The sequence below is a fragment of the Varanus komodoensis genome, unplaced genomic scaffold (assembly GCF_004798865.1).
Source record: "Varanus komodoensis strain SLA01 unplaced genomic scaffold, ASM479886v1 scaffold18_3, whole genome shotgun sequence".
Classification (NCBI taxonomy): Eukaryota; Metazoa; Chordata; class Lepidosauria; order Squamata; family Varanidae; genus Varanus; species Varanus komodoensis.
The window spans coordinates 10,709,413-10,723,831 of record NW_025335549.1 but is presented as its reverse complement, the minus strand read 5'-3'; the positions used below and the strand labels follow the sequence as shown (position 1 = coordinate 10,723,831).

The window sequence follows — 14,419 nt, the reverse complement described above, 5'->3', positions numbered from 1 at the left end:
GCTGGATGGCAGACTGTCGTCTCAGCAATGCGCTCAGCAGCTGAAACTAAAACCAGAACCACTTCAGATGTCAAGTATGTGACCAGGACTGTAGGAACATGTTGTTGTAGACCCGAGAGAATCACAGTATGTGTTACCATATTCAACAAAAGCAGGAAAGAGACAGGAGCAAATTCAACGTGGCAGGAAGTTTTGTGGCGTACGGCACACATCAGATGCATGGGCTGTTTAGTGCAGCTGGATTCACACAGTCCCTGATTCAACAACAGCCTGTGCTTCAGTGGCAACCCACACTCAGTCTAGTTGTCTATGTTATATGGACCCAGAGAGTCACAGCAACACCTGGAAGGATTTTTGTGGCTTGTACTCAGAAGCTCCAAAGTTGTAGGAGAGAATGAGTTACATCGTGATAAGGAAGACCTATTTTCTTATGCTTTGGAACTGACATTAAGGACAACTGTCTACGCCAGAATTGTGCCATATAAAATAGCAATATTTTATTTAGCTGTTTATTTTTGCATTTTATAAGTTGCCAAACAACTCAAATGAGCTCCCCAGGTGGCATACAACCAATGGTTCAAACTATCATTAAAACTAAACTGCTAATGACAATACAAACGTAAACCAGGTGATTTATTCAAGAATAATGACTGTGGTGGTTTGTTTTCTTCTGCACAGTCAGAAAAGGCAATATAGCCATCCAAGACTTTGGATGAAGTCAAATGAAGACGTTGGCTCAACTACCTGATGAAGTTGAGCCATCCTGCCTGGTAAAAGAGGACCTCTGGAATATTCAGGTGGATAGTAGGAAAATGCTAATAGTCCTCTTCAATCCAGAAGAATTCTAGGAAAGAAAAAGATACAGGAGAAACAGTTCACTCGATTCAGAGAGACGTCATAATATCACTATTTTTTGCTTTCTGGCTTTGTCCAGCCGTAATGCTGCTGTGTTGGAAACAACCACATCTATTTGATTTCTGCTGAGCTTGTTATTCAAAAGCACAACAGCATTTAAATGCCTTTGGAATTTCCTAGTACAGTTCCTAGTGATGTGTGTGGAATGAGGCCTATGAGCACAGGTGCCGCCATGCAGAAAATAGGACAGGGGAGCAGAATCCCAGGTGGGGGTCCCAGTACACCCTCTCACTCTTCCCCCAGCCACTTATGGTCAAAATATGTTGGGGGGTTTTTTCCCCTACCCTTTTGCTTGGCCCTTTGGGCACCTTGAGACTGACCGGGGAGAGTGGCTTTCTTTTTCCGTGAAATGAAATTTTACAGTTTGAGTATCAAACGAGTCCAAATATTCTTTTCATGAAATGCTACATCCCTGACCAACATGAAGGACCCCTTTGGAACATGCAGAATGGATGGCAGGTTAATGCTTCAGCCTCCATGACCCTAATAAGACCTTTATTTCTTTTTCTTTTGTGTCCAACCCAATAACTTGGAAGAAGAGGGGTGTCATAGGGTTTCTCTATTAAAATCTAGTAAGCTGTCCAGAAGGAAATTTCGCTGACTTCCAATGTTCCACTGAGGTGATATTGTATTTTTGTGTGCAAGCTGCAAATAGAATAGATTCAAAACTGCAGCAAAGAAGTGGGAACTTCAGCCAGAATAGTACAAATGTATACTCAGAAGAACAGAAACTTATGTTCTTTCTTTAAACCAGCCCCCTCCAAACCACATGGTGGTAAAATCAGAACTTGTGACACTGGTTTAAAATTCCATTTTATCTGGCACTTCAGCTGAGAGCAAATTATGATCCACAACCTTGTGTACTAAGAAAAAGAAGACTTTTCTATCTGTTCAGGAAAGCAGACTTCTCAAGTACTGGCCTGATAGTTCATGACTACTACTGATGTTTCAAAATCAGTACAGAAAACATTTCGGTCAGCCACATCCTCAAGTTACCAAGATGCCCTGGCATGTTTTGACACCAGATCTGTTTTGCCTTGCTACCACTGTGGGGTCTTTATTGGGTTATATTTCACAATGGACACACTTTGTGTATGCTCCACCGTGCCTGAAAATGTGCTATTTAAAGCTTGCCACTGAAAAGGAGAGCTTGCTTAACACCCCCTCCCTCTGGTTGCGCAAGGGCGGGACAGTCCAAACGAGAAAGGTCAGGCCAGGGCATCTTCAGACATTCGAGTTGTTTTCTGTCCGGCTCTAAGAAAACAAAGTCTGTGTCTGGGAGTTGTACTAGCAGTGAGGTTGTTCAGGGTACCATCGCAGCAAGACTTCAGGGCAAATGTCCAGGCTCCCAATAAACAACTAGGGCCCTCGAATGCAGCAGGAGTTGCTCACCCCGTTTCAAAGTAAGGATTAACTACCCCTGCCCTCAAATAGGAGCATTAAAGCATTTAACAATTTAAATGATTTAAACCATTTAATTTAAAGGACCTAACAGACTTTCCCAGCCTAGTTCCCTTGAGGAGTATTGGACTACAAGCCCTTCTATCGTCTGTCAGCTGGCTGGGGATGATGGGAGCTGTAGTCAATGCCACTCAAGCGAGCAGGGCTTGGGGAGGACTGACCTAACTACCCCACCGAGACTAGTTGGCTCCTCATCTGTTTATTCCAAAGCTTTAAAAGGAAAGGGGCCATGCCCTAACCCGCACCTTCCCTCCGAAGCCCAAAAATGAGTTCAGTCACTCAGAGATGATTCAGTTCTCTTGCCATTACTTCCAGCAGACATTGCCAGTAAATACATGCCCAGCTGCCTACTCACGTGGCACAGCAGAGGAGCAGCATGATCAGCAAAGCCCCTGGGAAGGCATACAGAGCCGCTCTGGGGAAGGAGTGGTAGGCATGAGACCAAAGATCGTCCAGGTAGTCTGAGAGCCAGGACCGGCGGACTCCTGGAGAGGCGACAGGGCAGAACTGCACAAAGACAAGCGCTTCCTCTGGAAGGGGAAGATCACAGCCCGTGTATGTTCCTGACTAGATGCTGTTGCCCAGGGAGGTGTATTAATATCCCAGGTGGCTTGCGGCTGTGAAGCTAAACCCAGCGCTGGTGCTCGTGGAATTCCTTGTTGCTATCAATCAAGCAATCCTTTATTCCGTATTGACCGGCCAAGTTGTTGCTAACACTTTTTAAACCAACTTGGAGTCTAGACCAGGCAACTGAGAGCTAGAAATATAACGGTGAGCTTCACTCGACTTGCTCAAAAGAGCTGCTTTTTTATTATTTTGCAAGTCATGCCTGGAAATACTTCCACCCCTTTCGGGTATCAGCCCTTCAGCATCTCAGAGTGGCAAAGCCTCTGATTCTTGATCTCATGGACTGAAACTTCAGTCGAACTTGTATAAGGCTCGGGGGTTATTACAGCTCAAGGAGGGGACCCTACGGTTCATGCACCGAGGCTGACGCTGCCATTCCATACGAAATAGGGCATTCTTCCACCGATCCTGATGCACCTGCTCTTTTAGAAACTCACGCTGGATTTTGTGCCCCCGGTCTTCCTCCCGGTTTTGTGGCTTCTCCTGCCGAGAGGGAAGATGCCTCCGGAGCCGCTTCCAGAGCACGCGCCTTTGAAACTTGCAAAGAGTGTCACATGCGTGGGACAGCTTCTCAGTGCTGCCTGGGCTGCAGGCTGTGGGAACTGCCATGCACAGCACCTGGAGGCAGGCCAAGTTTGGCCATGTCAGATCCATGCCTTTCCTAGCTCACAGGGTTATGCTAACGCCCCGGCTGTGCTGCTCCCTCCTTGTGTGTCCTGGGTGGACAAACCCTTAACTTTTCCAGAAGGATCTGCAAAATAGAAGCACATGGGGAGTTCAGGAGGGAGAGGAGATAGAGCGTGTCTCTGCCAGTGTGATGCAGTGGGTATAATATGAGACAAGGATCAGGAAGGCACGATGGCCCTGAAACTGCGAGCCTGCAGTTGGACGCGCGACTGGTGAGACGAGACGCCAGTGTCTCTGGATCACACCGGCCCAGCTGGTCCAGGCTGATCTGATGTGGCTAGCAGCAACCCTTTCCAACCCTGTGATTATTTCCTCTTTTAACTGGGAGCTGTTCTGTTGTCTCACCTGGAAGCTCCCAGCGGGCAGCATCCGAGTTGCTAGTACAGGTTATGTTATGCTCGCCCGGTCAAGCTCTAGAACAAAGCAGATGGTTTTGCAGGAAGACCCATCACGCCAGCAAACCGGATCTCTGTTGCGCGAGGTCACCGACGCTAGCACAGAGGGGGAGCAATCTGTTCTGCCTGGGGGCCAAATTCAGTTCAGAGCTTGCTTTAGAGTTGGAGGGTGGGGGGCTCCGTCAAAACGCAAAAGGGGAAGGGGCAAGCTGTGAGAAAATCTCTATTGACTCTAGTGAGTGTAAAACTCCTACCAGCCGGTAGCAGTGAGTTGGAGAAACTTTGCAACCTTAAAGAAAAAACTTCACCTCTGAGAAAGCACCAAGTGATGTGGGGGGAGGTACAGGTAGGACCAGATTCTTGGTACCAAAGCAGACCTGAGGTGCTGCAGCACAGGTAGTAGTGAAGAGGCAGGTACACAACCCAGGCTGAGTCCGATCTTGGAAATCCCCAACAAGGTTCCACGGTTTACATATGGAACCTGGTGATGTTTATGACTTCACAGTTCCTGATAACAATCTCAGAAGTCTCTCTGTTCTCCTTAACAGCACTGTTTTTGGAGATAGATTTGGTTATGGCAATCTCTCCACTGCCCCACATCACCAACTAGCCTCCCTCCACCCTCCAGAGGCACTGGCCTACAATTCCCAGCATCCCCACCCTTGCCATGCTGGCTGGGAGATTCTGGGAGTTGTAATCCAACACCGCCAGAGGGCACCAGGTAGGGGAAGGTTATTTGCATTGCAATCCTAACTGTCTGCTCAGAAGACAGCACCATTGATTTCAATGGGACTTATTCCCAGGCAAGTGAATCGATGGGGCTGTTTTCTTCCAGATGGGGCTGTTTTCTAGCAGGCTGGCTGTTTAGGTTGTTATTCAGTTGCAAAATCATGCCCAGCTCTTTGAGACCCCATGGACAACATTCCCCCAGGCCCTCCTGTCCTCCACCATCCCCTGGAGTCCACCCAACCCCACACCCACCGCCCCAGTGACCCCATCCAGCCACCTCAACCTCTGCTGTCCCCTTCTCCTTTTGCCTTCAGTTGTTCTCAGCATCAGTGTCTTTTCCAGTGAGTCCTTCCTTCTCATTAGGTGGCCAAAGTATTTGAGCTTCAGCTGTTTAGATTAACTTCCTCAAACTGGAGTTGTAGTCGTAACCTATCTATTTGCAAATTTGTTCTGCTCCTGTATATTTATCATGTGTCCCTTTTCTAATGGCTTTTAATGCTCAACTTTTTTCATTTTGATGGACAGGCTGCAATGGACAAAATAAATCATCCATTTCTCCTCCCTAATAATTTTATGGCTTCTTGCAGGATACCAAGACTCTAAGGAAAATAAGCAGTGGGAGGAGGGGGTATGGCTAATTAATTATTATCCGCTATTAAAGCTGACTGTTCACCACAGGGACTACAGTGTTGGGAAGGCATGAGGTCAAAGGAGGAATCAGTCAAGGAAGGAAAACAAGAGGAGAAGGTACAGATCTTAACAAGACAAGCGCTCTTTAATGCTTTAATTACGCCATGCTGTTCTCAAGCTATGCACACAGAGTTAACTTGGCAAACAACAAATAATGTAAAGAGCTTGGTAACATCCAAGAGGACCTGAATGCCTTCAGCTTCTTCTGATGCAGGGGCAGGGGAAACAATGGCTAAAGTGATGGAATCAGCTCCTTAGGACAAAGGGGCTTGATCAAGTTATCCCTTATCAAGAGAGGGTGGCAGATAAAGGAAGATAGCTCTGTCAACAGCTTTTGGCAGAAATGGCTCACCTTCCCCAACTTGGCGCTTCCCAGAGACCTTGGACTAAAAAGCCCATCCTCCCTGAACATTGCTCATGAAACATGGGAGTTAATAGTGCAACACTTAGGAGAGCATCGGGTTTGATCCTGCTTTTGCACTTGCTTAGGGGTCATTCTGCATCTGAACATCCTCTGTGCAGACACTGGATTAGACTGTCCTGAAGACTCATTGTATAACAAATTATACTGCCTTCATGTATTTCTCTTGTGCTCCTTCCCACATCATCTCCAAGCAATTTACTATCCAGCAGCTTATTTTACACATGGCAACTCCAGAATGAATCCCCCTGATTTCAGTGGGACTTATTTTCAAGTAAGCCTGCTTGGGATTCAGTGCAACAGTGAAGCTTAATGCAGTGTTAATCCACATGCTCATTTTTTAAAAATTGACATAGAAGTTGTAAGGGGACCCCATCAGGAGAGAAACAAGGCATTTCACATAGTATTGTCCAAGTAGAAATACCCGTCCTCAAATTCCTGATTAAACTAAGAGGAAATTTTCCATAGGTGTCAAAAGCTGCTTTCTTTCTGGTGTGGACAGCACCTTTTTTTTTGGAGGGGGGTGGTGTTGTTGGGTGTGTGACAGTAGGCAGGGGTCAGGAACCAACAGCTCTGCAGCTGTTGCTGGACTATGATTCCCATCATCCCTGCCTATTAGTCATAGAGGTTTGGAGTTGTAGTCCAGCAACACCAGGAGGCCTACAGGTATTATTGAATTCTTCCACAGATCCAAATGGATTTGGATTTCTATAAATACAATCTTTATATTAAGCAGCACACTGGCCTTTTCCGAATCAGGGAGATTTTATCCATGAATTCCACCCCACCCCCACCCCCCTCCGCCCCCCCACACACTTTTGGAGGAATTTCTGTTGATTTGTATTTGTATTCAGGCAAATTAGTGCAGGGGAGATGAAATTCTGGTAAAAGGAAATCAAATTCCATCAATGGGCTGATGATGGAAGGAAAGTTGCCTAATAAACAACAACAGACAGATCGGATTTAGCAAAATCTATACCTCAACAGCAGTTTCACAGCTGACGTGAGGGACGTGTTTATTCGCCGCCACCGCCACTGCATGCCCCTTTCTCCCCAGCAATTTCAGTTTTACAACCTAGATACCTGTCAGTCTCAAACACATGACTAACATCATGATTAGTTTGGCTGTACAAATCATGGAGCAGGGCTGGTAAGAGAGGCTGTGTCACTGCTCACGTGATTGTGAGAAAACTCAGCGAGTCTGGCAGGCCCTTCATCACATTCTTCTGTTCTTGTGATCTGTTCCTTAGGTTGAAGACACTTATCAAAAATACATGCATGAGGCTATTTTCAGGTGCGGGTTTTGTTTTGTTGAGTGTCTGTGATAAAAGTGCGTGCCATCGGGTTCTGCTCAAGGTCTTCCACACCCTTGGAAAGTTCACCAGCTACGGGGCAGAAGGCAGCCTTCCTCCAACTAGGCTGTTTGTTGGGTGTTGCATCCCAAAATTTCCATCCTCAGTGCAATGTGGTTGTTCCAGCTGACTGGGTGTATCCTCAAATACTGCGTAAAGAGTGGGAAATCCAGGAAGTTCATCACTGGGCTGGAATGATCTTGATTTCCCTGGAAAACCTGAAAGGAAATGGAAAATATAATGGATGCTTCCCTGGATCTCTAAAACCATGTCCAAGAACCATTCTGGTGCCTGCTGGGATTTCCCACAGACACACTTCACTTCCAGGAACTGCTATGCTCGTTATCCCACAATGCCAGTGTTGACTCCCATTCATTTCCCACATTCCTTTTCAAAAGCACGCGTCACCTCAGGTATAGCTGAGTGCCTTCCGGGTGTCATTGGCCTGCAAGTCCTAGCACTTCAGACCATTGGGCAGGGTGGCTGGGGCTGATAGAAGTTGAAGTCTTGGGGAGCACCAGGTTGGTAATGGCCAATGTATGGGTCAACCTTAAAGTAGGAATGGACAACTTGTAGGACAAAATATCTGCACAGCCACAATTTCCCTCAGTGCCAAATGGCATTGCTGATGGTGGGATATGATGGGAATACCGGGCCAGAACATCGGGAAGGCTGCACATCACAGATCTCTGCCCTAAATACGTGAAACTTTCTTCCCCCAACCACTGCCATCGCAACAGATACAAGGGAATTACACCGAAGTCGCAACTGGCTGAGGTTAAAAAAGTGGGGGCTAGGGGCATAAGGAAAGCCTCTGGCGCCCTGAAGGTGTAGGGCCCCCTTACCAGTGGCACAAGACCCTCTTGCTCTGAAGGATGTCGCTTACCTTCTTCTTCCCATCTTGCAGAACAGGTGACCAGCTCTTGCCATCCGGGCTGCTTGAGAGAGAGAAACTGCTCACAAACATTTTGGTGAAGACAGCCCTTGCGCCTTGGGTCAGCAGCCCAGTCACCCGCATGGTCCTCTTAAAGTCGATCTGAAGCCATTCCTTTTGGCTGTCCACCTGCGGAACACACAGAAGAGCCTCCAGCATGAGCGAGGCCTGTCCCGGTATGGCCTAGCGCCTGCCAGGAGCTCAGTGACAAGCTCTGTTGCTGCTGCCTCAGCCACTGCCACCTGCTGCTTCACCTGCTTCTCACTGGCCCAGAACCATGATGAGAAGATGCAGGGGGTGCCCTGCCTGGACCACCCACAACCTGCCAAGCAAGCAAGGGGCAACAGCGATGGGAAAGAGGCGGCGGCACGGAGGAGCTTACTGCAACGCTTCACTTTGAGGTACGGTGATATATAAACATGTGCAGCAGCTTTTCCTGCCTTCATCCACCCTCATGATCTCCAGATGTGTTAAGACTACAAATTCCAGCATGCACCGGGTTGGGGAAGGTGGCTGCCATTATTTACAGTGCAATCCTATATATGCTGACTTAGCAGCAAGCTCCTACATGGTTCATTAGGCTAATTCCTAGGAAAGTTTTGAACCCATGACCTGGGATTAAGTCCAGTTCAATACAAAGGGGCTTACTTTCAAGTGAACACGCACCGGACTTTGCTGTTAATCCATCAACTAATCAGTTAAACAAGAGAGAGCTATGCGGTAAGAAAAGACCCTGCATTAACAGTCTCATAAAATGAGGCTTTATGAGTACAGAGCAAAGCAATGCTGCTAATTTTCTGGAATTGCTTCTGCCAGCAGCTTACAAAGCAGGAAATGTGAGACTTGATTAACCTTTGCCCTGGTTCAGCAAATCCCTTCCTATGTAATCAAGTGCCCAGTCTGAACTTTGCTTCCCCCACAAACTCACCAAGTGACCTCAGGGGAAGGAAGCAGAGCCTTGCATCCCAGGGCCAAATCCAGCACTCCTGGGTTCCCCAAATGACCATGGCTCCATCGCCTCCCCTTCTTCCCACAACACTTTCCTGCTTTTGGGCACCTCCACTGAAAACCTTGCCCTGTCTTTCCTCTGGTTTAGTAGCCAGCAGGAAGAAGTCTGAACTGAACAGTGTTTGGCCTGATCCTTTTGCTCTTGGTCTCCCCTCTGCTGGAACGTGGCCTCTGAGAATCCTGAATTTGTCCTTTAGGCTGAAGGAGGTGTATTTATTAATGAACTAAATTTGTTTAAAAGCTGCCCATTAGCACCAGGTTCAGTGCCCCAGATCCATGAGATAGGTACAGCCTTACACGGGCTATTTCCAGGGTTCCAATCAAGATAATATGCATGAAACTTTTTGCTTTTTGAAAAGTGCACTCAAAAGTGCTACAGAATCATGTCACACCATCACAGCATGATCACAGTTGGTCTCTGCCCCGGTCGGCACCAGCCAGGGCTGTGTGGAATGGAAAGCCTCATGCTTTCTTCCAAGAGAGCTTGTAGCTCCACATACTGCAAAAACAACGTACCTTTGGTCTCCATGCATTGATTCTCCCGCCCATGTTCAGCCGGGCCAGAAAGGGAGCCCAGCTGGAAAAAACACCGTCGATATAGGAGGAGGCCGAGATCTGTTCATTGGAGATGGCTTCGTTCTCCATTCCCAGTGGCATGCAGCAGCCTAGCAGAAAGCAGTTGGAGACATGGACTTCCCTCTCCCTCATATCCTTTCCTTCCCCACCTCCGTTTCTGCTGAGGGCCAGCACCAAGAGGGGGCATGGTCAGGTACCTGCTGAGCAAGCACCACCCCTCCGAAGCTGCTGCTGAGAAGGTGGGGTTGCTGAGGGAAGGACCCAGACACCCCAAAGGTCCTTAGAAACCTGGAGTCAGCTCCTACGTCCCTGGTGCTGGCCCTCTGCTCCCTGATCAGGTTCACCTGTTTTCTCCTCACATGACAGGTGCCAACTCTTTTTTGCCAACTGGTCTTGTGAGACCAAGCTGGCCAAATAGGCCCTGTTTTGGAGAAGCTGTAAACTGATTTCTAGCACGTTCCTCTCTGTGTTATAAAGTTAGACAGGGCTCACCTGAACACCACCACCTGTGAGGGACAAAAGGTGCCTCCAGGTTGCAACCCTATGCACACATACCTGGAGGCAGCCCTGCTGAATACAGCAGCACTTCCTTGCTAAGAAACATGCATAGGGTTGTGGTGTTAAAGCTACACTCAACAGTTGTTCAGAACAACTAGTTAAAAATATAACTAGCTCAGCCGTGCGGCCAACTGGGTCAGTCACAGACTCTCAGCCCAAAGAACCCCACAGGGTGGTTGCTGTGGGGATAAGATGGAGAGCCACAAGGGGCGAATGATGCAAGCCACTTGGGATTGTATAAAGGAAAAAGGCAGGGCATAACTTTAATAAATAAATACAACTCTCTTCAGCAGTGCAGAAGATACTTATTTCTTTTATAGCTGAAGAGCATGGGAGGCCGCTAAACACATTTTTGCAAACACACTTGGAAAAAGGGGTACACTTCTGTTCCCTGCATCTCAGAACTATTGTCAGGCAGGAAAGATCAACCCAAATGATTGAGGCGAAGTGACTCCCCTCTGAGAGAGAATGGAACTGTGGGAGGCTTCATAGCTTAGAAAGGAAGGGGAGACATGATGAATGTGCTTAGAATTAAGCATGGTGCAGAGGAAGCGGGCACCAAATCAATTACTGCTCCCTCATTCCTTTCTGTCTGTTGCTCCAGGGGCTGGACTAGAACCAGTGGATAGAGACTGCAAGGAAGTGGGCTTGGGCTAAATGTTAGGAGAAACTTCCTCATAGTAAAAGCTGTGCAACAGCCAAACCACCTCAGGGGATGGCTGGCTTTCCTTTGCTGAAGGTCTGTGCACAGAGACTGGCTGGCAATCCACCAGGGATGCTGTAGCTGCGCTGAACAGAGGGTTGGGCTACGTGACCTCCAGCGTCCCTTCCAACTCTATCTTGCTACGATGTTTATGAATGGAGAAGACAAAAGGCCTCATTGCCATACTGTTCAGGTCGCAGCCGATGAGCTCCATGCGCAGGGTGTTGCGGATGCTGAAATGCGTTGGGTGAAGGCGGATGTAGCGAGCCACCATGGGAGGGTTGAAGGTATTGTCTTTCACGCCTGCTGCATCCACGTTCCCAAAGAATATCTGTATGCAAGGAGAGAGAAGCAGGCGATTTACATCACTGCATCCACAGAAAAGTGGGGCCCTCAACTGTTCGGACCCGTGGGCACAATTAGAACTTGGTGCAAACATTGGGCTGATCCCACAAAATGGGGAGTGGCAGGCACAAGACCCTCTTTTCCCAGAGGGAGAACTACTGGGATAAAACAGAAAGCAGCTTGTCTCAGAACCTAATAAAGGGAGCAATGGGGTTTTTGCACCAACACACAGAACACAGCGAAATACAGCATGCAGCTTTTTCAGCCTGTCTGCCCCCCAGTGCCAAATCAGGATCATCGAACAGTAGAGTTGGAAGGGGCCAGAAAGCCATGGGTGTAACCCCCTGCTCTCGCTGGGCACTAAGTTACACCATCCTGTTGCATTCAGAAGTGTATGTAAAAGAGAAGTCTTTGCAAATATAATGGGAAGCCTGTGGGATGCCAAGAAAAGTGTCTGTGTTCACGTTGGAGGCCCTAGCCAGGCAGCTCCATTATACAGAAGGTGAGCATTCTGGGTAGAAGCCAAGCATCCATCCATTGAGGGATCCTGTGCACAGCTGGTTGCTACCATGTGTGCAGAATGCTGGACTAGATGGCCCTTTGGTCTGATCCTGCAAAGCGTTTCTTGTGTTTTATGTTCTTATAGTCACACCACTCTTTAAATTGCATTGGGCTAATATTCCCAGTGTCAAAGGACCGGTCTCCTTAACTCTTTATCCCTCTTCATGGCATCTAAGTGCTCCTCTGCTTCTCCCCTTCCAATAGCATAATGGAAAATAACATGAACATTAATATCCACATTCCTTTAAAAATTGTGATATTTTAAAAAAGATGTTTCATCGTTTCCCTTTCATCTTTTGCTTCCCTGTTAGAGAAGAGGAAGAAAAGCAACAAGGAAAAAGCACTCACCATCTGGGAGCTGGTGGCATTGCCTTTGTAACCCTTCCACCTGTGTCCATCCAGGCTGTAGAAGATGACAAACTGGGAGATGTACAGGCTAGAGAACTTTTGCCGGGCTCCTTGTGTCTTTATCCCATGGATGATCTTGGGTTGCAACAGGTCCACCTGAATGAGAGGGGAAGTCACTACTACCAGCTGAAGTGCTCTTTGGAAGATGCAATTTGCAACAGAGAAGAGGTACTGAAACTCAAGCCTGAAGGCCAAATCTGGCCCACAGGGGATTTCCGTCTGGCCCTCTGCAATTCCCTCTTTCTCACTTCCCTCTTCCCTCATCCAGCCTCTCACACACTTATTTTCTGCTGCAACTCTGAAAAAGTTGAAAATTGAGGTTGAAAACAGTGGAATATTGGACAAATTAAGCATTTGCCCCTTGGCACGGTCAATTTACTGCACATTGTTCTCAAACCAAATCTCTGAGGGTGTCAAATTTGTGTGGAGTCAGGAGGGATAGAAAGGGGTGTTTTGATGGAATGTAAAGAATGGAGATTACAATACCCGTAACATTTGGTAACTGAAGCAGAGTAACTTTACTCTGCTTTAAAAATCAGCCAGAGGTCTTGCCTACAAATGCTGATGCTACAAATTTATTTTCATAGGGCACAATTGTGCCAAAATGCAGCACATTCACCGGGATCTGAATCATGTCTTTTGGCTCCGGCCTCTTGGCAGAGCAGCAGAGCAGCAGAGGCACAGGCTGGGAGCGAGAGCTGAGTGGCCAGGGGACTGGCGAAGGCAAGGCAGGAGCTGGGCAGGGGAGCAGAGGGCCAGGAGCAGTGGAGAGGAAGGGGATCGTCCCTTGTCTGCATCCCTTGGCTGCGGCCCGGGCTGTCCAGAGACTCCCTTCCCTGAGACACAGAGGTTTGATTGTTTGTTTGTTTTTGTTTGTGCTGTGCTGTGCTTTGCTTTGTTTTTCTTCCAATTTAAGTTTATTTTATCCTTGTGTGTGTGTGCGAGTGGGTTTTTGTCTGGGAGAACTGGGCAAGTGAGAGGAACTGCAGGACAGACAAGGCAGGGGACCAAGGAAAGGTCTCGGAAGGGATACCGATGGCAGACCAGGAGATGGCCTTGGTGGGAGTCACGGGTGTTGCTGTCCACTGCGAGAGCTGCGACATGTTCGCCCTTCTCCCCCAGGAGAGGCAGGGATACACTTGCCCTCGGTGCAAGATGGTGACCCTGCTAGAGGAGGAGGTGAGGTGCCTGAGGGCCGAGAGGGCTCTCCAGGCCCCCCTAGAGCAGCCCCCTCTGGACAGAGGGTTGAGGGAGAAGCCACGGGAGGAGCAGCTGGTGGGCATGTCATGAGTGGAGCCGGCTGGTGCAGGAGGTCAGACTAGATGGCCCGGGAGACCCCTTCTGACTCGCTCTGTTTCTATGTTTCTATGATTCTATGTCCTAAATGGATTAGGCTTTAAGTTGCTGTAGGACCCTGTTTTGATTGGCTTATAAAAGATGTTCCCTACACTCTTTCCCTCCCAGTCTAAAAGGCTGAAATACATTTCCAAAGGCTTAACCGTGGACTCCAAACTCATCCTCAGGAGAATTCCAACCTTTCGACCCTGGAAAAAGAGGTTCCGGAGGGAATAGAAGAAAGCTATCACAAGGCTTCCATCATCCATGGAGTTAAGGGGATAAAAGAGGCTGTAATCCATAGATGTTTCTTCTGTCATTAAACTGGTGGTCTTAAAGCTGCCACCAGAACCATGTTTTGTGTTTGCTGGAGCATGCTAACGTGTCTACCGCCTCAATGGAATGCATCTTTTTGGACTTCCTCTTTGGCCTGGCAGGGGAAGCAGGAGAACTGGCGAGCCTGTATCCTCTTAGGCTGCCATTACTCACCTGACTGAATTTCTTGCTTACCTAACAGGGAACTTACCTGGATCCATGAGTTTGTTTCTACAGCACTCCAGGCATTGATTGACCCAGACTTGTCCAGCCTGGCCAGGTTAGGGACCCATTGGCCTTGAGCAGAAGAGAGAGAAAGGAAATGAGAAAATAGGCATTTGCAAGGTCTGTTTCTCAGCCATCGGGCTTTTCTGCCTGCCCTGGAAGTGCTCCGTGCAC

General features: G+C 48.0%; 1 protein-coding gene across 2 annotated transcripts in view; it reads right to left on the bottom strand.

The window, feature by feature from the left end:
* Positions 1 to 5,570: 5,570 nt before the first annotated feature.
* The window catches only part of F8 (coagulation factor VIII), a 39,512-nt gene continuing 30,663 nt past the window's right edge, over positions 5,571 to 14,419 (bottom strand). For both annotated transcript variants that reach the window (XM_044427191.1, XM_044427190.1), the window contains exons 21-26: positions 14,232 to 14,317; positions 12,311 to 12,466; positions 11,243 to 11,387; positions 9,736 to 9,884; positions 8,164 to 8,340; positions 5,571 to 7,495 (exon numbers count right to left, since the gene is read on the bottom strand). In XM_044427191.1, the coding sequence (XP_044283126.1) occupies positions 7,340 to 7,495; positions 8,164 to 8,340; positions 9,736 to 9,884; positions 11,243 to 11,387; positions 12,311 to 12,466; positions 14,232 to 14,317 (869 nt within the window). In that variant the 3' untranslated portion in view covers positions 5,571 to 7,339. The remainder of the gene's footprint in view (positions 7,496 to 8,163; positions 8,341 to 9,735; positions 9,885 to 11,242; positions 11,388 to 12,310; positions 12,467 to 14,231; positions 14,318 to 14,419) is intronic.